This window comes from Sphaerodactylus townsendi, linkage group LG14, assembly GCF_021028975.2.
Source record: "Sphaerodactylus townsendi isolate TG3544 linkage group LG14, MPM_Stown_v2.3, whole genome shotgun sequence".
NCBI lineage: Eukaryota > Metazoa > Chordata > Lepidosauria > Squamata > Sphaerodactylidae > Sphaerodactylus > Sphaerodactylus townsendi.
This window is the reverse complement of record NC_059438.1, coordinates 23,092,868-23,118,869: the sequence shown is the minus strand read 5'-3', so window position 1 is coordinate 23,118,869 and position 26,002 is coordinate 23,092,868. Positions and strand designations below refer to the sequence as shown.

The window sequence follows — 26,002 nt, the reverse complement described above, 5'->3', positions numbered from 1 at the left end:
GCGGCTGCCAGGGCGGCCTCGGCAGGGTCTGTTCTGCTTCTTTGCAGGTAGTTTTTTGGAGAGCATCTTGTGTTAGGAGGAAGGGGTCAGCATGTCCCTTGCCGTGCCTTTCTGCTGGAAACTCTCTGGTGAAGGTGAGGCTGTGGCTCAGAGACAGGACCGCCCTGTTGCACACAGTAGACCTTCCCCTCCATTTGAAAAGAGGTTCAGGATGACTGAAACTGGGAATCTGCTGTCGGAGTAGATATCGCTGGACCCAGGGGGACCAGTGGTTTGAAGTGCTACAAAGCAGAGAAGGAGGAGGAGAAGGAGTTTGGATTTACACCCCACCTTTCTCTCCTGTAAGGAGACTCAAGATGGCTCACAAGCTCCTTTCCCTTCCTCTCCCCACAACAGACACCTGGTGAGGTAGGTGGGGCTGAGAGAGCTCAGAGAGAACTGTGACTGGCCCAAGGTCACCCACCAGGAATGTAGGAGTGCGGAAGCACATCTTTAGAAGAAGAAGAGTAGAAGAGGAGGAGTTTGGATTTATATCCCCCCTTTCTCTCCTGAGGAGACTCAAAGGGGCTTACAATCTCCTTGCCCTTCCCCCCTCACAACAAACACCCTGTCAGGTAGGTGGGGCTGAGAGAGCTCCGAGAAGCTGTGACTAGCCCAAGGTCACCCAGCTGGCGTGTGTGGGAGTGCACAGGCTAATCTGTATTCCCCAGATAAGCCTCCACAGCTCAGGCGGCAGAGCTGGGAATCAAACCCGGTTCCTCCAGATTAGATACACGAGCTCTTAACCTCCTACACCACTGCTGCTCCAGATAAGTTCACCAGATAAGCCTTTGCCACTCAGGTGGAAGAGGGAGGAATCAAACTCGGTTCTCTGGATTATAAGCCCACCTGCTCTTAGCCACTATATTGATCCTGGCATGGAAGGGTCTGTGGACAGCATGCTTTTCGAGCAAAAGTCTGTCATCCCCAGTGTCAAATGGGTCAGTTCCTGGCACCCCCACTTAAATTTATTTTATTGCCATTATTTATAGTCCTCTCACTGGGATTCAAGGCGGATTGCGCAGAATGGACCAATACAAGCAACACATTCCCCAGATTGTTTCTAATGACAGCAACAGATCTGTGCATGCGGCATTCTTCCTCAGAATGTGGAAGTCCAAATTGGGCCCCCAAATTGTAACACTATCTCACAGAAACCTGGCATGTTATGCTCACACAGCTTGCAACTTACTAGAAGAAGAGAAGAAGAGTTTGGATTTATATCCCCCCTTTCTCTCCTGCAGGAGACTCAAAGGGGCTGACAATCTCCTTGCCCTTCCCCCCTCACAACAAACACCCTGTGAGGTAGGTGGGGCTGAGAGAGCTCCATAGAGCTGTGACTAGCCCAAGGTCACCCAGCTGGCGTGTGTTGGAGTGCACAGGCTAATCTGAATTCCCCAGATAAGCCTCCACAGCTCAGGCGGCAGAGCAGAGAATCAAACCCGGTTCCTCCAGATTAGATACACGAGCTCTTAACCTGCTACGCCACTGCTGCTCCTACTAGAAAAATCTTCAAAACGTGTCTGAATAATTCAAGCCTGGGATACGAAGTTTGCGTTGTAACAAAGAGGTTTGAGCACAGACAAAATCCCAGCTCTTCAGATGTGGGTTTAGATGAGGGAGCTCTTCTGCCGCTGGCGGAAACTAGCAATCCAGGTGCCAAATGGGAACTTTATGTCTTTGTGTGGGCTATGCGTTCGAGGCTGTGCTGAGTTGCATCAGGGCGTGCGCAAATGAAGTTATGCCTTGACTGCCTGCCTCTTCATTTCCCGTCTGATTGCACATAATTATTTTTATTAGCCTATAAAGTTTCAGGGAGCAATGGAAATAGCACACGGGCATGGTCGCTCTTCCGACTCACTGTAACCGTGTTAATTTCCCAGAGGTAACACAAAGGTTGACGTGCAAAGAAATGAGATGGCCCCCAGCTAGGTGAGTGGGGCAGGAAACTGTGGAAGCAAGTTCTGTTCTTGCTTGTGATGGAGGGTGGGGGACACCTCTGGAGCAAACACTGAAGGAGTTGTATTGTTGAAGGCTTTCACAGCCAGAATCACTAGGGTGTTGTGGGTTTTCCAGGTTGTATAGCTGTGTTCCAGTAGCATGCTCTCCTGACGTTTCGCCTGTATCTGTGGCTGGCATCTTTAAGATGTCAGCCACAGATGCAGGCGAAACATCAGGAGAGAATGCTACTGGAACACGGCCATACAACCTGAAAAACCCACAACACCCTACTGAAGGAGTTGTTCCACATTTCCCTCTTTTATTGGGCTGGCAAAGAACATCATTTCCCCAGGAAACGGTTTATTTTAGGACCCAGTAAAAAAAATTCAGTGTGCCATTTCTCAGATGTTGTGTTGTCTGTGTGACTTCATGTCATGTTTCCAATTCTGCGTTTTTGCATGTATCTGAAATAGTATCTTGTTCCAGATTTTATATATATATATATTTACCTGGCTGCCAAGAGGTATTGTGGCTAATTTGCATCCATGGAAGTAGCTGACTTGGATGTGTGGGTCCTTCATTTTTCTGAAATATGCTCAGGTTAGAACTCTGGTGAACCTCCCGGAGTGTGGGAATTCCGCACTTGGGAGCCAGGGCTGTCCAAACATTATCTGTCGGAGAAACAACAACTAGCCCTCTCCTCTTGAGGATTTCAGGTTGTGTCCTGTTAACTTATTCTTGCTTGTGTTTACATTTCAAACCTGGCCCGGAGGTGGTCCCCCTTTCTTTTAAGGAAAAGCCATAAAAAGCCTTTGCCCAGAGCAAAGCAGAAGGAGTGTGAATCTTCATGTTCTAAGTCAACTGTTAGTTCCACCACAGCAGCCTGCTCCCAAAACGAAATTAGTTTGCCTCAAGCGGGGAATGTGATGGGCGAAGAAACACAGAGACCCGCCTTCAGAGGGGAGCTGCGTTGATCTGTAGCCAACAGTCAGATTCGAGAGACCACCGAGATTTCCAAGGTGTGAGCTTTTGAGAATCAAAGCTCCCGTTGTTGTTGTTGTTGTTGTTGTTATATTGATACAAAAACAGTTATACACAGCAAACAAGATCAATATGCTGGATTTTGTATTACATCACACGTCGGACACTTCCCAAGCATCTAGGACTGTGTGATGTATCGACGAATAATGCGTGCAGAGCCGAGTAGGGTGGCCTTTTGCAGCTGACATATGGTGATTTTGTCAGCGCCGATTGTTTTTAAGTGCCGTCCAAGTTCTTTAGGCACTGTACCCAGTGTGCCGATCACCACTGGGACCACCTTTACTGGTTTGTGCCAGAGTCTTTGTAGTTCAATCCTTAAATCCTCATATTGTGTAAGTTTTTCCAGTTGCTTCTCATCAGTTGTTGTTGTTGTTGTTGTTGTCGTCATCATCATCATCATCATCATCTATTAGACTCGTGAACTGCTCTCCCTGACAAGTGGACTCAGAACGGTGCATGGCAATAAATTATTGCCCTCAACCATAGGCAGGGGGCGGGGAGCAGTTCTGTCTGCGGAACTGTGACAGATATTGCAAGATGAGCCAACGTGGTGTAGTGATTAAGAGCCAATGGACTCTAATCTGGAGAACTGGGTTTGATTTCCCACTCCTCCACCTGAGTGGCTGAGGCTTATCTGGTGAACCAGACGTGTCTCCGCAGTCTTACGTTCCTGCTGGGTGGCTTTGGGCTAGACACAGTTCTCTCAGAACTCTGTCAACCCCACCTGCCTCGCAAGGTGTTTGTTGTGGGGAGAGGAAGGAAAAGGAGCTTGTAAGCCACCTTGAGTCTCCTCACAGGAGAGAAAGGTGGGATATAAATCCAAACTCTTCTTCTTCAAGATGACAGATCTTGGTCTCATTAGACTAGAGCTTTCCACCAGACCATAACCAGAGCCGACAATGCTTTGGTTGAGGATAGCTGGACAGTTTTCGGACCAGGGATCTCTGGTACCTTGTTGTTTGCTGAGCGCCAACACTCCACGGGGAATAACGGGTGAGGCAGTCTTGCAGATATTTATTAACCATTTATACTTCACCTTTCTCCCAAGTAAGGACCCAAAGTGGCATATTTATTTATTTATTTATTTACACACACACACACACACACACGCACGCACACACTTTGGGCTTCTATACCGCCCCGTCCCTGAAGGGCTCTGGGCGGTGTACAGCATATAATAAATACAATCATAAAATCATCATAAATTGGCTAAAACTTATAAAAGCAGCGGAGGCTAACTAAACATTAACACTTAGAATAAAAGCATGAATATAAGCGTAGGTGGCGCCCTTTAACCTACTATTAAATCCTTCCCCCAAGGGAGGAACGGCAGATCTCATCAGATGTTATAGGCCCAGATGTAGGAGCCAGAAAAGGGGGGGGGCACTATCAGCGGCTGGTCCCTCCAAAGGCCCAATGGAACAAGCTTGATCTTGCAGGCCTCTGCGGAGACTCGCAAGGTCCCTTGGAGACCAGGACAACTAATTGGGAGAGAGGCCAGTCCACCAGGCCCAGACCAGGGCTGTAAAAGCCCACAAGCCCGTGTGGAAAACCAACCCCGCATCATCGAGGGGCCAGGGATCGCCAGTAGGCTGGCCTCTGCTGAACGAAGAGGCCGTGTGGGAACATATCGTGTAACATGGGTGATGCGGTCTCGATATGTAATTCTCTTTCTCCCCCGTTTTACCCTCACAACACCCTGCCACGTAGAGAGCATGCAGTTGATCCAAGGGTACCCAGCCAGCTTCCGTGGCAGAAGCGGGGATTCGATCCCAAAACCCCCCCAATCCTCTTCCAGCACTCTAACCACTACACCACGCTGACTCTGTGCTAGCTACTAGCGCTGTGCTTTGTTTGGGAGGTGTGTTGTGTAGCGCTTTCCCATCTCTGCTGCCTCCTCTCTGCTTTTTAGTTGATGCTGAGAGGTCCCAGAATAAGTCTCGGTCCCTCACGGTTCGTCTGTGGGCGAGTGTCTCTGCAAGTCCCTGGCCAGCACCTCTGGTTCTCCTGTTTAGCTCCTGCCTCCTGGTCTGTGGAGTTTATACCTCCCCCCCCCCACCCGCCACGTCCTCCCCCATGGCAGGTGAGAGGTGGGTTCTTCTGTCAGCCAGGAATAATCTTGCCTTCTGAGGCCCATCAAAAGCAGCCTCTCAAATTCCACCCGGAAGGAGGAAGCAGCGGGTGCCGCTCCACTAAGTCCTGATAAGGTTTTCTTTTCTGTGTAAATGTCACTGATTGTGAGTCACGGAGAGTATAATTTTTCCTCCTCTGACGTGGCTGCGCCAGATTTCTCTGCAGAGGCTCCCTTCCGTGGATCGAGGGGCTGTTGTGTTTGCATTCGGAGCGGGTACACTCATGCGTTGTTGATCCTGGGCTCGGAGCAAGGTTGCCTTTCAGGAAAAATCAGCAAAAGGCCTCTGGCCCACTGTGCCGAGCAGGATGCAGAGAGAGCGGCCATTCTGGCAGTGGGGTGGTCACATGCAGCACGCTTCCCCCTTTCCAGCAACACTGCACGGGGTGCACGGGCCAGCCCCTCAGAGCGCAGAGCTCCCTGCCAGACCAGTGTCCCCCATTCCTGTGAGGGCAACCTCAGTTTTTCATGCTATGAGGGCTATGTGGGGACTGGGACACATTGGTATGTACTGCCTTTCCTGCCCATTGCGGCTGATGCAAGCAACATCTGCCCCAGCAGAAAGTCCTACAGTAGCCCTATTTAATGCCAAGCCGGCTGTTTAAAGATTGCCAAGTCTTTCTGCTTCGTGTGTTTCTGTGTGCGGGGTTGCCTGTAGGAATTCAGCGGTGATCACCACTTCCGTGGCCATAACTGTGTTTGTAAATCTCTGTCTTGTGTCGGAGGCTTCTTCAATTCCTATTTTACAGATGGAGAGACTGAGGCAGAATGTGGTGCTGTGTGGTTTCCGGGCTGTATGGCCGTGTTCTAGCAGCATTCTCTCCTGACGTTTCGCCTGCATCTGTGGCTGGCATCTTCAAAGGATCTTCAGAGGATGCCAGCCACAGATGCAGGCGAAATGTCAGGAGAGAATGCTGCTAGAACACGGCCATACAGCCCGGAAACCACACAGCACCACAGTGATTCTGGCCATGAAAGCCTTTGACAATACACTGAGGCAGAATGTGTGTGTGTGTGTGTGTGTGTGATGTGCCCCAGGCTGTGAATTCACTGCAGCGGGGGATGAGTCTGAGTCGTCGTGTCCGAGTCTGTCTGTTGCATCTCGGAAGAGCTTGTTTGTTTTCTGGTGTGTGGTTCCCTCTTTCGCATTTGGCACTTCTGTGAACACTATTCGCTCACTGACGCTGGCCAAATCAGCTGCTTGGGCCAGAGTGACCCCTACCTTTTGGTACATCCAGGGGGGAGGGGAAGAGGTGGGTTTGGGTCTGTCTTTAACCCACCCGATTATTGTGTTTGGGGGTCTATAACTGAGTTAACAATAAGCTGGACTTTTAATCCACTGCTTCAGTGCTCTCGGCTGGCATACGATCTGACAAGATTCAGAGGGTAACCGTGTCGGTCTAGAGTGAAAGAGCTAGATTCGAGTCTAGCAGTGTCTTAGAGATCAGCAAGATTTCCAGAGTACAAGCTTTCGAAAGCCAAAACTCCCTCAACACCCATGAATAGAAGTGGAGGTCTTGGAGTCCTTTTCTCCTAGTCCAGTGATGGCGAACCTTTGGCACTCCAGATGTTATGGACTACAATTCCCATCAGCCCCCGCCTGTATGTCCCCCCCCCCCCCCCCCCCCCCCCCCCCCCCCCCCCCGCCCCCCCCCCTCCCGGCCTCCCCCCCCCCCTCCCCCCCGCCGCCCCCCCCCCCCCCCCCCCCCCCCCTCCACCACCCCCCCCCCACCCCACCCCCCCCCCCCCCCACCCCCCCCCCCCCCCACCCCCCCCCCCCCCCACCCCCCCCCCCCCCCACCCCCCCCCCCCCCCACCCCCCCCCCCCCCCACCCCCCCCCCCCCCCACCCCCCCCCCCCCCCACCCCCCCCCCCCCCCACCCCCCCCCCCCCCCACCCCCCCCCCCCCCCACCCCCCCCCCCCCCCACCCCCCCCCCCCCCCACCCCCCCCCCCCCCCACCCCCCCCCCCCCCCACCCCCCCCCCCCCCCACCCCCCCCCCCCCCCACCCCCCCCCCCCCCCACCCCCCCCCCCCCCCACCCCCCCCCCCCCCCACCCCCCCCCCCCCCCACCCCCCCCCCCCCCCACCCCCCCCCCCCCCCACCCCCCCCCCCCCCCACCCCCCCCCCCCCCCACCCCCCCCCCCCCCCACCCCCCCCCCCCCCCACCCCCCCCCCCCCCCACCCCCCCCCCCCCCCACCCCCCCCCCCCCCCACCCCCCCCCCCCCCCACCCCCCCCCCCCCCCACCCCCCCCCCCCCCCACCCCCCCCCCCCCCCACCCCCCCCCCCCCCCACCCCCCCCCCCCCCCACCCCCCCCCCCCCCCACCCCCCCCCCCCCCCACCCCCCCCCCCCCCCACCCCCCCCCCCCCCCACCCCCCCCCCCCCCCACCCCCCCCCCCCCCCACCCCCCCCCCCCCCCACCCCCCCCCCCCCCCACCCCCCCCCCCCCCCACCCCCCCCCCCCCCCACCCCCCCCCCCCCCCACCCCCCCCCCCCCCCACCCCCCCCCCCCCCCACCCCCCCCCCCCCCCACCCCCCCCCCCCCCCACCCCCCCCCCCCCCCACCCCCCCCCCCCCCCACCCCCCCCCCCCCCCACCCCCCCCCCCCCCCACCCCCCCCCCCCCCCACCCCCCCCCCCCCCCACCCCCCCCCCCCCCCACCCCCCCCCCCCCCCACCCCCCCCCCCCCCCACCCCCCCCCCCCCCCACCCCCCCCCCCCCCCACCCCCCCCCCCCCCCACCCCCCCCCCCCCCCACCCCCCCCCCCCCCCACCCCCCCCCCCCCCCACCCCCCCCCCCCCCCACCCCCCCCCCCCCCCACCCCCCCCCCCCCCCACCCCCCCCCCCCCCCACCCCCCCCCCCCCCCACCCCCCCCCCCCCCCACCCCCCCCCCCCCCCACCCCCCCCCCCCCCCACCCCCCCCCCCCCCCACCCCCCCCCCCCCCCACCCCCCCCCCCCCCCACCCCCCCCCCCCCCCACCCCCCCCCCCCCCCACCCCCCCCCCCCCCCACCCCCCCCCCCCCCCACCCCCCCCCCCCCCCACCCCCCCCCCCCCCCACCCCCCCCCCCCCCCACCCCCCCCCCCCCCCACCCCCCCCCCCCCCCACCCCCCCCCCCCCCCACCCCCCCCCCCCCCCACCCCCCCCCCCCCCCACCCCCCCCCCCCCCCACCCCCCCCCCCCCCCACCCCCCCCCCCCCCCACCCCCCCCCCCCCCCACCCCCCCCCCCCCCCACCCCCCCCCCCCCCCACCCCCCCCCCCCCCCACCCCCCCCCCCCCCCACCCCCCCCCCCCCCCACCCCCCCCCCCCCCCACCCCCCCCCCCCCCCACCCCCCCCCCCCCCCACCCCCCCCCCCCCCCACCCCCCCCCCCCCCCACCCCCCCCCCCCCCCACCCCCCCCCCCCCCCACCCCCCCCCCCCCCCACCCCCCCCCCCCCCCACCCCCCCCCCCCCCCACCCCCCCCCCCCCCCACCCCCCCCCCCCCCCACCCCCCCCCCCCCCCACCCCCCCCCCCCCCCACCCCCCCCCCCCCCCACCCCCCCCCCCCCCCACCCCCCCCCCCCCCCACCCCCCCCCCCCCCCACCCCCCCCCCCCCCCACCCCCCCCCCCCCCCACCCCCCCCCCCCCCCACCCCCCCCCCCCCCCACCCCCCCCCCCCCCCACCCCCCCCCCCCCCCACCCCCCCCCCCCCCCACCCCCCCCCCCCCCCACCCCCCCCCCCCCCCACCCCCCCCCCCCCCCACCCCCCCCCCCCCCCACCCCCCCCCCCCCCCACCCCCCCCCCCCCCCACCCCCCCCCCCCCCCACCCCCCCCCCCCCCCACCCCCCCCCCCCCCCACCCCCCCCCCCCCCCACCCCCCCCCCCCCCCACCCCCCCCCCCCCCCACCCCCCCCCCCCCCCACCCCCCCCCCCCCCCACCCCCCCCCCCCCCCACCCCCCCCCCCCCCCACCCCCCCCCCCCCCCACCCCCCCCCCCCCCCACCCCCCCCCCCCCCCACCCCCCCCCCCCCCCACCCCCCCCCCCCCCCACCCCCCCCCCCCCCCACCCCCCCCCCCCCCCACCCCCCCCCCCCCCCACCCCCCCCCCCCCCCACCCCCCCCCCCCCCCACCCCCCCCCCCCCCCACCCCCCCCCCCCCCCACCCCCCCCCCCCCCCACCCCCCCCCCCCCCCACCCCCCCCCCCCCCCACCCCCCCCCCCCCCCACCCCCCCCCCCCCCCACCCCCCCCCCCCCCCACCCCCCCCCCCCCCCACCCCCCCCCCCCCCCACCCCCCCCCCCCCCCACCCCCCCCCCCCCCCACCCCCCCCCCCCCCCACCCCCCCCCCCCCCCACCCCCCCCCCCCCCCACCCCCCCCCCCCCCCACCCCCCCCCCCCCCCACCCCCCCCCCCCCCCACCCCCCCCCCCCCCCACCCCCCCCCCCCCCCACCCCCCCCCCCCCCCACCCCCCCCCCCCCCCACCCCCCCCCCCCCCCACCCCCCCCCCCCCCCACCCCCCCCCCCCCCCACCCCCCCCCCCCCCCACCCCCCCCCCCCCCCACCCCCCCCCCCCCCCACCCCCCCCCCCCCCCACCCCCCCCCCCCCCCACCCCCCCCCCCCCCCACCCCCCCCCCCCCCCACCCCCCCCCCCCCCCACCCCCCCCCCCCCCCACCCCCCCCCCCCCCCACCCCCCCCCCCCCCCACCCCCCCCCCCCCCCACCCCCCCCCCCCCCCACCCCCCCCCCCCCCCACCCCCCCCCCCCCCCACCCCCCCCCCCCCCCACCCCCCCCCCCCCCCACCCCCCCCCCCCCCCACCCCCCCCCCCCCCCACCCCCCCCCCCCCCCACCCCCCCCCCCCCCCACCCCCCCCCCCCCCCACCCCCCCCCCCCCCCACCCCCCCCCCCCCCCACCCCCCCCCCCCCCCACCCCCCCCCCCCCCCACCCCCCCCCCCCCCCACCCCCCCCCCCCCCCACCCCCCCCCCCCCCCACCCCCCCCCCCCCCCACCCCCCCCCCCCCCCACCCCCCCCCCCCCCCACCCCCCCCCCCCCCCACCCCCCCCCCCCCCCACCCCCCCCCCCCCCCACCCCCCCCCCCCCCCACCCCCCCCCCCCCCCACCCCCCCCCCCCCCCACCCCCCCCCCCCCCCACCCCCCCCCCCCCCCACCCCCCCCCCCCCCCACCCCCCCCCCCCCCCACCCCCCCCCCCCCCCACCCCCCCCCCCCCCCACCCCCCCCCCCCCCCACCCCCCCCCCCCCCCACCCCCCCCCCCCCCCACCCCCCCCCCCCCCCACCCCCCCCCCCCCCCACCCCCCCCCCCCCCCACCCCCCCCCCCCCCCACCCCCCCCCCCCCCCACCCCCCCCCCCCCCCACCCCCCCCCCCCCCCACCCCCCCCCCCCCCCACCCCCCCCCCCCCCCACCCCCCCCCCCCCCCACCCCCCCCCCCCCCCACCCCCCCCCCCCCCCACCCCCCCCCCCCCCCACCCCCCCCCCCCCCCACCCCCCCCCCCCCCCACCCCCCCCCCCCCCCACCCCCCCCCCCCCCCACCCCCCCCCCCCCCCACCCCCCCCCCCCCCCACCCCCCCCCCCCCCCACCCCCCCCCCCCCCCACCCCCCCCCCCCCCCACCCCCCCCCCCCCCCACCCCCCCCCCCCCCCACCCCCCCCCCCCCCCACCCCCCCCCCCCCCCACCCCCCCCCCCCCCCACCCCCCCCCCCCCCCACCCCCCCCCCCCCCCACCCCCCCCCCCCCCCACCCCCCCCCCCCCCCACCCCCCCCCCCCCCCACCCCCCCCCCCCCCCACCCCCCCCCCCCCCCACCCCCCCCCCCCCCCACCCCCCCCCCCCCCCACCCCCCCCCCCCCCCACCCCCCCCCCCCCCCACCCCCCCCCCCCCCCACCCCCCCCCCCCCCCACCCCCCCCCCCCCCCACCCCCCCCCCCCCCCACCCCCCCCCCCCCCCACCCCCCCCCCCCCCCACCCCCCCCCCCCCCCACCCCCCCCCCCCCCCACCCCCCCCCCCCCCCACCCCCCCCCCCCCCCACCCCCCCCCCCCCCCACCCCCCCCCCCCCCCACCCCCCCCCCCCCCCACCCCCCCCCCCCCCCACCCCCCCCCCCCCCCACCCCCCCCCCCCCCCACCCCCCCCCCCCCCCACCCCCCCCCCCCCCCACCCCCCCCCCCCCCCACCCCCCCCCCCCCCCACCCCCCCCCCCCCCCACCCCCCCCCCCCCCCACCCCCCCCCCCCCCCACCCCCCCCCCCCCCCACCCCCCCCCCCCCCCACCCCCCCCCCCCCCCACCCCCCCCCCCCCCCACCCCCCCCCCCCCCCACCCCCCCCCCCCCCCACCCCCCCCCCCCCCCACCCCCCCCCCCCCCCACCCCCCCCCCCCCCCACCCCCCCCCCCCCCCACCCCCCCCCCCCCCCACCCCCCCCCCCCCCCACCCCCCCCCCCCCCCACCCCCCCCCCCCCCCACCCCCCCCCCCCCCCACCCCCCCCCCCCCCCACCCCCCCCCCCCCCCACCCCCCCCCCCCCCCACCCCCCCCCCCCCCCACCCCCCCCCCCCCCCACCCCCCCCCCCCCCCACCCCCCCCCCCCCCCACCCCCCCCCCCCCCCACCCCCCCCCCCCCCCACCCCCCCCCCCCCCCACCCCCCCCCCCCCCCACCCCCCCCCCCCCCCACCCCCCCCCCCCCCCACCCCCCCCCCCCCCCACCCCCCCCCCCCCCCACCCCCCCCCCCCCCCACCCCCCCCCCCCCCCACCCCCCCCCCCCCCCACCCCCCCCCCCCCCCACCCCCCCCCCCCCCCACCCCCCCCCCCCCCCACCCCCCCCCCCCCCCACCCCCCCCCCCCCCCACCCCCCCCCCCCCCCACCCCCCCCCCCCCCCACCCCCCCCCCCCCCCACCCCCCCCCCCCCCCACCCCCCCCCCCCCCCACCCCCCCCCCCCCCCACCCCCCCCCCCCCCCACCCCCCCCCCCCCCCACCCCCCCCCCCCCCCACCCCCCCCCCCCCCCACCCCCCCCCCCCCCCACCCCCCCCCCCCCCCACCCCCCCCCCCCCCCACCCCCCCCCCCCCCCACCCCCCCCCCCCCCCACCCCCCCCCCCCCCCACCCCCCCCCCCCCCCACCCCCCCCCCCCCCCACCCCCCCCCCCCCCCACCCCCCCCCCCCCCCACCCCCCCCCCCCCCCACCCCCCCCCCCCCCCACCCCCCCCCCCCCCCACCCCCCCCCCCCCCCACCCCCCCCCCCCCCCACCCCCCCCCCCCCCCACCCCCCCCCCCCCCCACCCCCCCCCCCCCCCACCCCCCCCCCCCCCCACCCCCCCCCCCCCCCACCCCCCCCCCCCCCCACCCCCCCCCCCCCCCACCCCCCCCCCCCCCCACCCCCCCCCCCCCCCACCCCCCCCCCCCCCCACCCCCCCCCCCCCCCACCCCCCCCCCCCCCCACCCCCCCCCCCCCCCACCCCCCCCCCCCCCCACCCCCCCCCCCCCCCACCCCCCCCCCCCCCCACCCCCCCCCCCCCCCACCCCCCCCCCCCCCCACCCCCCCCCCCCCCCACCCCCCCCCCCCCCCACCCCCCCCCCCCCCCACCCCCCCCCCCCCCCACCCCCCCCCCCCCCCACCCCCCCCCCCCCCCACCCCCCCCCCCCCCCACCCCCCCCCCCCCCCACCCCCCCCCCCCCCCACCCCCCCCCCCCCCCACCCCCCCCCCCCCCCACCCCCCCCCCCCCCCACCCCCCCCCCCCCCCACCCCCCCCCCCCCCCACCCCCCCCCCCCCCCACCCCCCCCCCCCCCCACCCCCCCCCCCCCCCACCCCCCCCCCCCCCCACCCCCCCCCCCCCCCACCCCCCCCCCCCCCCACCCCCCCCCCCCCCCACCCCCCCCCCCCCCCACCCCCCCCCCCCCCCACCCCCCCCCCCCCCCACCCCCCCCCCCCCCCACCCCCCCCCCCCCCCACCCCCCCCCCCCCCCACCCCCCCCCCCCCCCACCCCCCCCCCCCCCCACCCCCCCCCCCCCCCACCCCCCCCCCCCCCCACCCCCCCCCCCCCCCACCCCCCCCCCCCCCCACCCCCCCCCCCCCCCACCCCCCCCCCCCCCCACCCCCCCCCCCCCCCACCCCCCCCCCCCCCCACCCCCCCCCCCCCCCACCCCCCCCCCCCCCCACCCCCCCCCCCCCCCACCCCCCCCCCCCCCCACCCCCCCCCCCCCCCACCCCCCCCCCCCCCCACCCCCCCCCCCCCCCACCCCCCCCCCCCCCCACCCCCCCCCCCCCCCACCCCCCCCCCCCCCCACCCCCCCCCCCCCCCACCCCCCCCCCCCCCCACCCCCCCCCCCCCCCACCCCCCCCCCCCCCCACCCCCCCCCCCCCCCACCCCCCCCCCCCCCCACCCCCCCCCCCCCCCACCCCCCCCCCCCCCCACCCCCCCCCCCCCCCACCCCCCCCCCCCCCCACCCCCCCCCCCCCCCACCCCCCCCCCCCCCCACCCCCCCCCCCCCCCACCCCCCCCCCCCCCCACCCCCCCCCCCCCCCACCCCCCCCCCCCCCCACCCCCCCCCCCCCCCACCCCCCCCCCCCCCCACCCCCCCCCCCCCCCACCCCCCCCCCCCCCCACCCCCCCCCCCCCCCACCCCCCCCCCCCCCCACCCCCCCCCCCCCCCACCCCCCCCCCCCCCCACCCCCCCCCCCCCCCACCCCCCCCCCCCCCCACCCCCCCCCCCCCCCACCCCCCCCCCCCCCCACCCCCCCCCCCCCCCACCCCCCCCCCCCCCCACCCCCCCCCCCCCCCACCCCCCCCCCCCCCCACCCCCCCCCCCCCCCACCCCCCCCCCCCCCCACCCCCCCCCCCCCCCACCCCCCCCCCCCCCCACCCCCCCCCCCCCCCACCCCCCCCCCCCCCCACCCCCCCCCCCCCCCACCCCCCCCCCCCCCCACCCCCCCCCCCCCCCACCCCCCCCCCCCCCCACCCCCCCCCCCCCCCACCCCCCCCCCCCCCCACCCCCCCCCCCCCCCACCCCCCCCCCCCCCCACCCCCCCCCCCCCCCACCCCCCCCCCCCCCCACCCCCCCCCCCCCCCACCCCCCCCCCCCCCCACCCCCCCCCCCCCCCACCCCCCCCCCCCCCCACCCCCCCCCCCCCCCACCCCCCCCCCCCCCCACCCCCCCCCCCCCCCACCCCCCCCCCCCCCCACCCCCCCCCCCCCCCACCCCCCCCCCCCCCCACCCCCCCCCCCCCCCACCCCCCCCCCCCCCCACCCCCCCCCCCCCCCACCCCCCCCCCCCCCCACCCCCCCCCCCCCCCACCCCCCCCCCCCCCCACCCCCCCCCCCCCCCACCCCCCCCCCCCCCCACCCCCCCCCCCCCCCACCCCCCCCCCCCCCCACCCCCCCCCCCCCCCACCCCCCCCCCCCCCCACCCCCCCCCCCCCCCACCCCCCCCCCCCCCCACCCCCCCCCCCCCCCACCCCCCCCCCCCCCCACCCCCCCCCCCCCCCACCCCCCCCCCCCCCCACCCCCCCCCCCCCCCACCCCCCCCCCCCCCCACCCCCCCCCCCCCCCACCCCCCCCCCCCCCCACCCCCCCCCCCCCCCACCCCCCCCCCCCCCCACCCCCCCCCCCCCCCACCCCCCCCCCCCCCCACCCCCCCCCCCCCCCACCCCCCCCCCCCCCCACCCCCCCCCCCCCCCACCCCCCCCCCCCCCCACCCCCCCCCCCCCCCACCCCCCCCCCCCCCCACCCCCCCCCCCCCCCACCCCCCCCCCCCCCCACCCCCCCCCCCCCCCACCCCCCCCCCCCCCCACCCCCCCCCCCCCCCACCCCCCCCCCCCCCCACCCCCCCCCCCCCCCACCCCCCCCCCCCCCCACCCCCCCCCCCCCCCACCCCCCCCCCCCCCCACCCCCCCCCCCCCCCACCCCCCCCCCCCCCCACCCCCCCCCCCCCCCACCCCCCCCCCCCCCCACCCCCCCCCCCCCCCACCCCCCCCCCCCCCCACCCCCCCCCCCCCCCACCCCCCCCCCCCCCCACCCCCCCCCCCCCCCACCCCCCCCCCCCCCCACCCCCCCCCCCCCCCACCCCCCCCCCCCCCCACCCCCCCCCCCCCCCACCCCCCCCCCCCCCCACCCCCCCCCCCCCCCACCCCCCCCCCCCCCCACCCCCCCCCCCCCCCACCCCCCCCCCCCCCCACCCCCCCCCCCCCCCACCCCCCCCCCCCCCCACCCCCCCCCCCCCCCACCCCCCCCCCCCCCCACCCCCCCCCCCCCCCACCCCCCCCCCCCCCCACCCCCCCCCCCCCCCACCCCCCCCCCCCCCCACCCCCCCCCCCCCCCACCCCCCCCCCCCCCCACCCCCCCCCCCCCCCACCCCCCCCCCCCCCCACCCCCCCCCCCCCCCACCCCCCCCCCCCCCCACCCCCCCCCCCCCCCACCCCCCCCCCCCCCCACCCCCCCCCCCCCCCACCCCCCCCCCCCCCCACCCCCCCCCCCCCCCACCCCCCCCCCCCCCCACCCCCCCCCCCCCCCACCCCCCCCCCCCCCCACCCCCCCCCCCCCCCACCCCCCCCCCCCCCCACCCCCCCCCCCCCCCACCCCCCCCCCCCCCCACCCCCCCCCCCCCCCACCCCCCCCCCCCCCCACCCCCCCCCCCCCCCACCCCCCCCCCCCCCCACCCCCCCCCCCCCCCACCCCCCCCCCCCCCCACCCCCCCCCCCCCCCACCCCCCCCCCCCCCCACCCCCCCCCCCCCCCACCCCCCCCCCCCCCCACCCCCCCCCCCCCCCACCCCCCCCCCCCCCCACCCCCCCCCCCCCCCACCCCCCCCCCCCCCCACCCCCCCCCCCCCCCACCCCCCCCCCCCCCCACCCCCCCCCCCCCCCACCCCCCCCCCCCCCCACCCCCCCCCCCCCCCACCCCCCCCCCCCCCCACCCCCCCCCCCCCCCACCCCCCCCCCCCCCCACCCCCCCCCCCCCCCACCCCCCCCCCCCCCCACCCCCCCCCCCCCCCACCCCCCCCCCCCCCCACCCCCCCCCCCCCCCACCCCCCCCCCCCCCCACCCCCCCCCCCCCCCACCCCCCCCCCCCCCCACCCCCCCCCCCCCCCACCCCCCCCCCCCCCCACCCCCCCCCCCCCCCACCCCCCCCCCCCCCCACCCCCCCCCCCCCCCACCCCCCCCCCCCCCCACCCCCCCCCCCCCCCACCCCCCCCCCCCCCCACCCCCCCCCCCCCCCACCCCCCCCCCCCCCCACCCCCCCCCCCCCCCACCCCCCCCCCCCCCCACCCCCCCCCCCCCCCACCCCCCCCCCCCCCCACCCCCCCCCCCCCCCACCCCCCCCCCCCCCCACCCCCCCCCCCCCCCACCCCCCCCCCCCCCCACCCCCCCCCCCCCCCACCCCCCCCCCCCCCCACCCCCCCCCCCCCCCACCCCCCCCCCCCCCCACCCCCCCCCCCCCCCACCCCCCCCCCCCCCCACCCCCCCCCCCCCCCACCCCCCCCCCCCCCCACCCCCCCCCCCCCCCACCCCCCCCCCCCCCCACCCCCCCCCCCCCCCACCCCCCCCCCCCCCCACCCCCCCCCCCCCCCACCCCCCCCCCCCCCCACCCCCCCCCCCCCCCACCCCCCCCCCCCCCCACCCCCCCCCCCCCCCACCCCCCCCCCCCCCCACCCCCCCCCCCCCCCACCCCCCCCCCCCCCCACCCCCCCCCCCCCCCACCCCCCCCCCCCCCCACCCCCCCCCCCCCCCACCCCCCCCCCCCCCCACCCCCCCCCCCCCCCACCCCCCCCCCCCCCCACCCCCCCCCCCCCCCACCCCCCCCCCCCCCCACCCCCCCCCCCCCCCACCCCCCCCCCCCCCCACCCCCCCCCCCCCCCACCCCCCCCCCCCCCCACCCCCCCCCCCCCCCACCCCCCCCCCCCCCCACCCCCCCCCCCCCCCACCCCCCCCCCCCCCCACCCCCCCCCCCCCCCACCCCCCCCCCCCCCCACCCCCCCCCCCCCCCACCCCCCCCCCCCCCCACCCCCCCCCCCCCCCACCCCCCCCCCCCCCCACCCCCCCCCCCCCCCACCCCCCCCCCCCCCCACCCCCCCCCCCCCCCACCCCCCCCCCCCCCCACCCCCCCCCCCCCCCACCCCCCCCCCCCCCCACCCCCCCCCCCCCCCACCCCCCCCCCCCCCCACCCCCCCCCCCCCCCACCCCCCCCCCCCCCCACCCCCCCCCCCCCCCACCCCCCCCCCCCCCCACCCCCCCCCCCCCCCACCCCCCCCCCCCCCCACCCCCCCCCCCCCCCACCCCCCCCCCCCCCCACCCCCCCCCCCCCCCACCCCCCCCCCCCCCCACCCCCCCCCCCCCCCACCCCCCCCCCCCCCCACCCCCCCCCCCCCCCACCCCCCCCCCCCCCCACCCCCCCCCCCCCCCACCCCCCCCCCCCCCCACCCCCCCCCCCCCCCACCCCCCCCCCCCCCCACCCCCCCCCCCCCCCACCCCCCCCCCCCCCCACCCCCCCCCCCCCCCACCCCCCCCCCCCCCCACCCCCCCCCCCCCCCACCCCCCCCCCCCCCCACCCCCCCCCCCCCCCACCCCCCCCCCCCCCCACCCCCCCCCCCCCCCACCCCCCCCCCCCCCCACCCCCCCCCCCCCCCACCCCCCCCCCCCCCCACCCCCCCCCCCCCCCACCCCCCCCCCCCCCCACCCCCCCCCCCCCCCACCCCCCCCCCCCCCCACCCCCCCCCCCCCCCACCCCCCCCCCCCCCCACCCCCCCCCCCCCCCACCCCCCCCCCCCCCCACCCCCCCCCCCCCCCACCCCCCCCCCCCCCCACCCCCCCCCCCCCCCACCCCCCCCCCCCCCCACCCCCCCCCCCCCCCACCCCCCCCCCCCCCCACCCCCCCCCCCCCCCACCCCCCCCCCCCCCCACCCCCCCCCCCCCCCACCCCCCCCCCCCCCCACCCCCCCCCCCCCCCACCCCCCCCCCCCCCCACCCCCCCCCCCCCCCACCCCCCCCCCCCCCCACCCCCCCCCCCCCCCACCCCCCCCCCCCCCCACCCCCCCCCCCCCCCACCCCCCCCCCCCCCCACCCCCCCCCCCCCCCACCCCCCCCCCCCCCCACCCCCCCCCCCCCCCACCCCCCCCCCCCCCCACCCCCCCCCCCCCCCACCCCCCCCCCCCCCCACCCCCCCCCCCCCCCACCCCCCCCCCCCCCCACCCCCCCCCCCCCCCACCCCCCCCCCCCCCCACCCCCCCCCCCCCCCACCCCCCCCCCCCCCCACCCCCCCCCCCCCCCACCCCCCCCCCCCCCCACCCCCCCCCCCCCCCACCCCCCCCCCCCCCCACCCCCCCCCCCCCCCACCCCCCCCCCCCCCCACCCCCCCCCCCCCCCACCCCCCCCCCCCCCCACCCCCCCCCCCCCCCACCCCCCCCCCCCCCCACCCCCCCCCCCCCCCACCCCCCCCCCCCCCCACCCCCCCCCCCCCCCACCCCCCCCCCCCCCCACCCCCCCCCCCCCCCACCCCCCCCCCCCCCCACCCCCCCCCCCCCCCACCCCCCCCCCCCCCCACCCCCCCCCCCCCCCACCCCCCCCCCCCCCCACCCCCCCCCCCCCCCACCCCCCCCCCCCCCCACCCCCCCCCCCCCCCACCCCCCCCCCCCCCCACCCCCCCCCCCCCCCACCCCCCCCCCCCCCCACCCCCCCCCCCCCCCACCCCCCCCCCCCCCCACCCCCCCCCCCCCCCACCCCCCCCCCCCCCCACCCCCCCCCCCCCCCACCCCCCCCCCCCCCCACCCCCCCCCCCCCCCACCCCCCCCCCCCCCCACCCCCCCCCCCCCCCACCCCCCCCCCCCCCCACCCCCCCCCCCCCCCACCCCCCCCCCCCCCCACCCCCCCCCCCCCCCACCCCCCCCCCCCCCCACCCCCCCCCCCCCCCACCCCCCCCCCCCCCCACCCCCCCCCCCCCCCACCCCCCCCCCCCCCCACCCCCCCCCCCCCCCACCCCCCCCCCCCCCCACCCCCCCCCCCCCCCACCCCCCCCCCCCCCCACCCCCCCCCCCCCCCACCCCCCCCCCCCCCCACCCCCCCCCCCCCCCACCCCCCCCCCCCCCCACCCCCCCCCCCCCCCACCCCCCCCCCCCCCCACCCCCCCCCCCCCCCACCCCCCCCCCCCCCCACCCCCCCCCCCCCCCACCCCCCCCCCCCCCCACCCCCCCCCCCCCCCACCCCCCCCCCCCCCCACCCCCCCCCCCCCCCACCCCCCCCCCCCCCCACCCCCCCCCCCCCCCACCCCCCCCCCCCCCCACCCCCCCCCCCCCCCACCCCCCCCCCCCCCCACCCCCCCCCCCCCCCACCCCCCCCCCCCCCCACCCCCCCCCCCCCCCACCCCCCCCCCCCCCCACCCCCCCCCCCCCCCACCCCCCCCCCCCCCCACCCCCCCCCCCCCCCACCCCCCCCCCCCCCCACCCCCCCCCCCCCCCACCCCCCCCCCCCCCCACCCCCCCCCCCCCCCACCCCCCCCCCCCCCCACCCCCCCCCCCCCCCACCCCCCCCCCCCCCCACCCCCCCCCCCCCCCACCCCCCCCCCCCCCCACCCCCCCCCCCCCCCACCCCCCCCCCCCCCCACCCCCCCCCCCCCCCACCCCCCCCCCCCCCCACCCCCCCCCCCCCCCACCCCCCCCCCCCCCCACCCCCCCCCCCCCCCACCCCCCCCCCCCCCCACCCCCCCCCCCCCCCACCCCCCCCCCCCCCCACCCCCCCCCCCCCCCACCCCCCCCCCCCCCCACCCCCCCCCCCCCCCACCCCCCCCCCCCCCCACCCCCCCCCCCCCCCACCCCCCCCCCCCCCCACCCCCCCCCCCCCCCACCCCCCCCCCCCCCCACCCCCCCCCCCCCCCACCCCCCCCCCCCCCCACCCCCCCCCCCCCCCACCCCCCCCCCCCCCCACCCCCCCCCCCCCCCACCCCCCCCCCCCCCCACCCCCCCCCCCCCCCACCCCCCCCCCCCCCCACCCCCCCCCCCCCCCACCCCCCCCCCCCCCCACCCCCCCCCCCCCCCACCCCCCCCCCCCCCCACCCCCCCCCCCCCCCACCCCCCCCCCCCCCCACCCCCCCCCCCCCCCACCCCCCCCCCCCCCCACCCCCCCCCCCCCCCACCCCCCCCCCCCCCCACCCCCCCCCCCCCCCACCCCCCCCCCCCCCCACCCCCCCCCCCCCCCACCCCCCCCCCCCCCCACCCCCCCCCCCCCCCACCCCCCCCCCCCCCCACCCCCCCCCCCCCCCACCCCCCCCCCCCCCCACCCCCCCCCCCCCCCACCCCCCCCCCCCCCCACCCCCCCCCCCCCCCACCCCCCCCCCCCCCCACCCCCCCCCCCCCCCACCCCCCCCCCCCCCCACCCCCCCCCCCCCCCACCCCCCCCCCCCCCCACCCCCCCCCCCCCCCACCCCCCCCCCCCCCCACCCCCCCCCCCCCCCACCCCCCCCCCCCCCCACCCCCCCCCCCCCCCACCCCCCCCCCCCCCCACCCCCCCCCCCCCCCACCCCCCCCCCCCCCCACCCCCCCCCCCCCCCACCCCCCCCCCCCCCCACCCCCCCCCCCCCCCACCCCCCCCCCCCCCCACCCCCCCCCCCCCCCACCCCCCCCCCCCCCCACCCCCCCCCCCCCCCACCCCCCCCCCCCCCCACCCCCCCCCCCCCCCACCCCCCCCCCCCCCCACCCCCCCCCCCCCCCACCCCCCCCCCCCCCCACCCCCCCCCCCCCCCACCCCCCCCCCCCCCCACCCCCCCCCCCCCCCACCCCCCCCCCCCCCCACCCCCCCCCCCCCCCACCCCCCCCCCCCCCCACCCCCCCCCCCCCCCACCCCCCCCCCCCCCCACCCCCCCCCCCCCCCACCCCCCCCCCCCCCCACCCCCCCCCCCCCCCACCCCCCCCCCCCCCCACCCCCCCCCCCCCCCACCCCCCCCCCCCCCCACCCCCCCCCCCCCCCACCCCCCCCCCCCCCCACCCCCCCCCCCCCCCACCCCCCCCCCCCCCCACCCCCCCCCCCCCCCACCCCCCCCCCCCCCCACCCCCCCCCCCCCCCACCCCCCCCCCCCCCCACCCCCCCCCCCCCCCACCCCCCCCCCCCCCCACCCCCCCCCCCCCCCACCCCCCCCCCCCCCCACCCCCCCCCCCCCCCACCCCCCCCCCCCCCCACCCCCCCCCCCCCCCACCCCCCCCCCCCCCCACCCCCCCCCCCCCCCACCCCCCCCCCCCCCCACCCCCCCCCCCCCCCACCCCCCCCCCCCCCCACCCCCCCCCCCCCCCACCCCCCCCCCCCCCCACCCCCCCCCCCCCCCACCCCCCCCCCCCCCCACCCCCCCCCCCCCCCACCCCCCCCCCCCCCCACCCCCCCCCCCCCCCACCCCCCCCCCCCCCCACCCCCCCCCCCCCCCACCCCCCCCCCCCCCCACCCCCCCCCCCCCCCACCCCCCCCCCCCCCCACCCCCCCCCCCCCCCACCCCCCCCCCCCCCCACCCCCCCCCCCCCCCACCCCCCCCCCCCCCCACCCCCCCCCCCCCCCACCCCCCCCCCCCCCCACCCCCCCCCCCCCCCACCCCCCCCCCCCCCCACCCCCCCCCCCCCCCACCCCCCCCCCCCCCCACCCCCCCCCCCCCCCACCCCCCCCCCCCCCCACCCCCCCCCCCCCCCACCCCCCCCCCCCCCCACCCCCCCCCCCCCCCACCCCCCCCCCCCCCCACCCCCCCCCCCCCCCACCCCCCCCCCCCCCCACCCCCCCCCCCCCCCACCCCCCCCCCCCCCCACCCCCCCCCCCCCCCACCCCCCCCCCCCCCCACCCCCCCCCCCCCCCACCCCCCCCCCCCCCCACCCCCCCCCCCCCCCACCCCCCCCCCCCCCCACCCCCCCCCCCCCCCACCCCCCCCCCCCCCCACCCCCCCCCCCCCCCACCCCCCCCCCCCCCCACCCCCCCCCCCCCCCACCCCCCCCCCCCCCCACCCCCCCCCCCCCCCACCCCCCCCCCCCCCCACCCCCCCCCCCCCCCACCCCCCCCCCCCCCCACCCCCCCCCCCCCCCACCCCCCCCCCCCCCCACCCCCCCCCCCCCCCACCCCCCCCCCCCCCCACCCCCCCCCCCCCCCACCCCCCCCCCCCCCCACCCCCCCCCCCCCCCACCCCCCCCCCCCCCCACCCCCCCCCCCCCCCACCCCCCCCCCCCCCCACCCCCCCCCCCCCCCACCCCCCCCCCCCCCCACCCCCCCCCCCCCCCACCCCCCCCCCCCCCCACCCCCCCCCCCCCCCACCCCCCCCCCCCCCCACCCCCCCCCCCCCCCACCCCCCCCCCCCCCCACCCCCCCCCCCCCCCACCCCCCCCCCCCCCCACCCCCCCCCCCCCCCACCCCCCCCCCCCCCCACCCCCCCCCCCCCCCACCCCCCCCCCCCCCCACCCCCCCCCCCCCCCACCCCCCCCCCCCCCCACCCCCCCCCCCCCCCACCCCCCCCCCCCCCCACCCCCCCCCCCCCCCACCCCCCCCCCCCCCCACCCCCCCCCCCCCCCACCCCCCCCCCCCCCCACCCCCCCCCCCCCCCACCCCCCCCCCCCCCCACCCCCCCCCCCCCCCACCCCCCCCCCCCCCCACCCCCCCCCCCCCCCACCCCCCCCCCCCCCCACCCCCCCCCCCCCCCACCCCCCCCCCCCCCCACCCCCCCCCCCCCCCACCCCCCCCCCCCCCCACCCCCCCCCCCCCCCACCCCCCCCCCCCCCCACCCCCCCCCCCCCCCACCCCCCCCCCCCCCCACCCCCCCCCCCCCCCACCCCCCCCCCCCCCCACCCCCCCCCCCCCCCACCCCCCCCCCCCCCCACCCCCCCCCCCCCCCACCCCCCCCCCCCCCCACCCCCCCCCCCCCCCACCCCCCCCCCCCCCCACCCCCCCCCCCCCCCACCCCCCCCCCCCCCCACCCCCCCCCCCCCCCACCCCCCCCCCCCCCCACCCCCCCCCCCCCCCACCCCCCCCCCCCCCCACCCCCCCCCCCCCCCACCCCCCCCCCCCCCCACCCCCCCCCCCCCCCACCCCCCCCCCCCCCCACCCCCCCCCCCCCCCACCCCCCCCCCCCCCCACCCCCCCCCCCCCCCACCCCCCCCCCCCCCCACCCCCCCCCCCCCCCACCCCCCCCCCCCCCCACCCCCCCCCCCCCCCACCCCCCCCCCCCCCCACCCCCCCCCCCCCCCACCCCCCCCCCCCCCCACCCCCCCCCCCCCCCACCCCCCCCCCCCCCCACCCCCCCCCCCCCCCACCCCCCCCCCCCCCCACCCCCCCCCCCCCCCACCCCCCCCCCCCCCCACCCCCCCCCCCCCCCACCCCCCCCCCCCCCCACCCCCCCCCCCCCCCACCCCCCCCCCCCCCCACCCCCCCCCCCCCCCACCCCCCCCCCCCCCCACCCCCCCCCCCCCCCACCCCCCCCCCCCCCCACCCCCCCCCCCCCCCACCCCCCCCCCCCCCCACCCCCCCCCCCCCCCACCCCCCCCCCCCCCCACCCCCCCCCCCCCCCACCCCCCCCCCCCCCCACCCCCCCCCCCCCCCACCCCCCCCCCCCCCCACCCCCCCCCCCCCCCACCCCCCCCCCCCCCCACCCCCCCCCCCCCCCACCCCCCCCCCCCCCCACCCCCCCCCCCCCCCACCCCCCCCCCCCCCCACCCCCCCCCCCCCCCACCCCCCCCCCCCCCCACCCCCCCCCCCCCCCACCCCCCCCCCCCCCCACCCCCCCCCCCCCCCACCCCCCCCCCCCCCCACCCCCCCCCCCCCCCACCCCCCCCCCCCCCCACCCCCCCCCCCCCCCACCCCCCCCCCCCCCCACCCCCCCCCCCCCCCACCCCCCCCCCCCCCCACCCCCCCCCCCCCCCACCCCCCCCCCCCCCCACCCCCCCCCCCCCCCACCCCCCCCCCCCCCCACCCCCCCCCCCCCCCACCCCCCCCCCCCCCCACCCCCCCCCCCCCCCACCCCCCCCCCCCCCCACCCCCCCCCCCCCCCACCCCCCCCCCCCCCCACCCCCCCCCCCCCCCACCCCCCCCCCCCCCCACCCCCCCCCCCCCCCACCCCCCCCCCCCCCCACCCCCCCCCCCCCCCACCCCCCCCCCCCCCCACCCCCCCCCCCCCCCACCCCCCCCCCCCCCCACCCCCCCCCCCCCCCACCCCCCCCCCCCCCCACCCCCCCCCCCCCCCACCCCCCCCCCCCCCCACCCCCCCCCCCCCCCACCCCCCCCCCCCCCCACCCCCCCCCCCCCCCACCCCCCCCCCCCCCCACCCCCCCCCCCCCCCACCCCCCCCCCCCCCCACCCCCCCCCCCCCCCACCCCCCCCCCCCCCCACCCCCCCCCCCCCCCACCCCCCCCCCCCCCCACCCCCCCCCCCCCCCACCCCCCCCCCCCCCCACCCCCCCCCCCCCCCACCCCCCCCCCCCCCCACCCCCCCCCCCCCCCACCCCCCCCCCCCCCCACCCCCCCCCCCCCCCACCCCCCCCCCCCCCCACCCCCCCCCCCCCCCACCCCCCCCCCCCCCCACCCCCCCCCCCCCCCACCCCCCCCCCCCCCCACCCCCCCCCCCCCCCACCCCCCCCCCCCCCCACCCCCCCCCCCCCCCACCCCCCCCCCCCCCCACCCCCCCCCCCCCCCACCCCCCCCCCCCCCCACCCCCCCCCCCCCCCACCCCCCCCCCCCCCCACCCCCCCCCCCCCCCACCCCCCCCCCCCCCCACCCCCCCCCCCCCCCACCCCCCCCCCCCCCCACCCCCCCCCCCCCCCACCCCCCCCCCCCCCCACCCCCCCCCCCCCCCACCCCCCCCCCCCCCCACCCCCCCCCCCCCCCACCCCCCCCCCCCCCCACCCCCCCCCCCCCCCACCCCCCCCCCCCCCCACCCCCCCCCCCCCCCACCCCCCCCCCCCCCCACCCCCCCCCCCCCCCACCCCCCCCCCCCCCCACCCCCCCCCCCCCCCACCCCCCCCCCCCCCCACCCCCCCCCCCCCCCACCCCCCCCCCCCCCCACCCCCCCCCCCCCCCACCCCCCCCCCCCCCCACCCCCCCCCCCCCCCACCCCCCCCCCCCCCCACCCCCCCCCCCCCCCACCCCCCCCCCCCCCCACCCCCCCCCCCCCCCACCCCCCCCCCCCCCCACCCCCCCCCCCCCCCACCCCCCCCCCCCCCCACCCCCCCCCCCCCCCACCCCCCCCCCCCCCCACCCCCCCCCCCCCCCACCCCCCCCCCCCCCCACCCCCCCCCCCCCCCACCCCCCCCCCCCCCCACCCCCCCCCCCCCCCACCCCCCCCCCCCCCCACCCCCCCCCCCCCCCACCCCCCCCCCCCCCCACCCCCCCCCCCCCCCACCCCCCCCCCCCCCCACCCCCCCCCCCCCCCACCCCCCCCCCCCCCCACCCCCCCCCCCCCCCACCCCCCCCCCCCCCCACCCCCCCCCCCCCCCACCCCCCCCCCCCCCCACCCCCCCCCCCCCCCACCCCCCCCCCCCCCCACCCCCCCCCCCCCCCACCCCCCCCCCCCCCCACCCCCCCCCCCCCCCACCCCCCCCCCCCCCCACCCCCCCCCCCCCCCACCCCCCCCCCCCCCCACCCCCCCCCCCCCCCACCCCCCCCCCCCCCCACCCCCCCCCCCCCCCACCCCCCCCCCCCCCCACCCCCCCCCCCCCCCACCCCCCCCCCCCCCCACCCCCCCCCCCCCCCACCCCCCCCCCCCCCCACCCCCCCCCCCCCCCACCCCCCCCCCCCCCCACCCCCCCCCCCCCCCACCCCCCCCCCCCCCCACCCCCCCCCCCCCCCACCCCCCCCCCCCCCCACCCCCCCCCCCCCCCACCCCCCCCCCCCCCCACCCCCCCCCC

General features: G+C 82.3%; 1 protein-coding gene across 1 annotated transcript; it reads left to right on the top strand.

Moving 5' to 3' along the window:
* Nucleotides 1–6,786: 6,786 nt before the first annotated feature.
* Nucleotides 6,787–18,126, top strand: LOC125443479 (basic proline-rich protein-like; the record flags this gene model as incomplete). The annotated part of the gene is made up of 2 exons (XM_048515624.1): nt 6,787–6,989; nt 17,145–18,126. Coding segments are annotated over 2 exons (1,185 nt in total), but the record flags the coding sequence as incomplete, so codon positions are not given.
* Between the last annotated feature and the right edge of the window lie 7,876 nt (nt 18,127–26,002).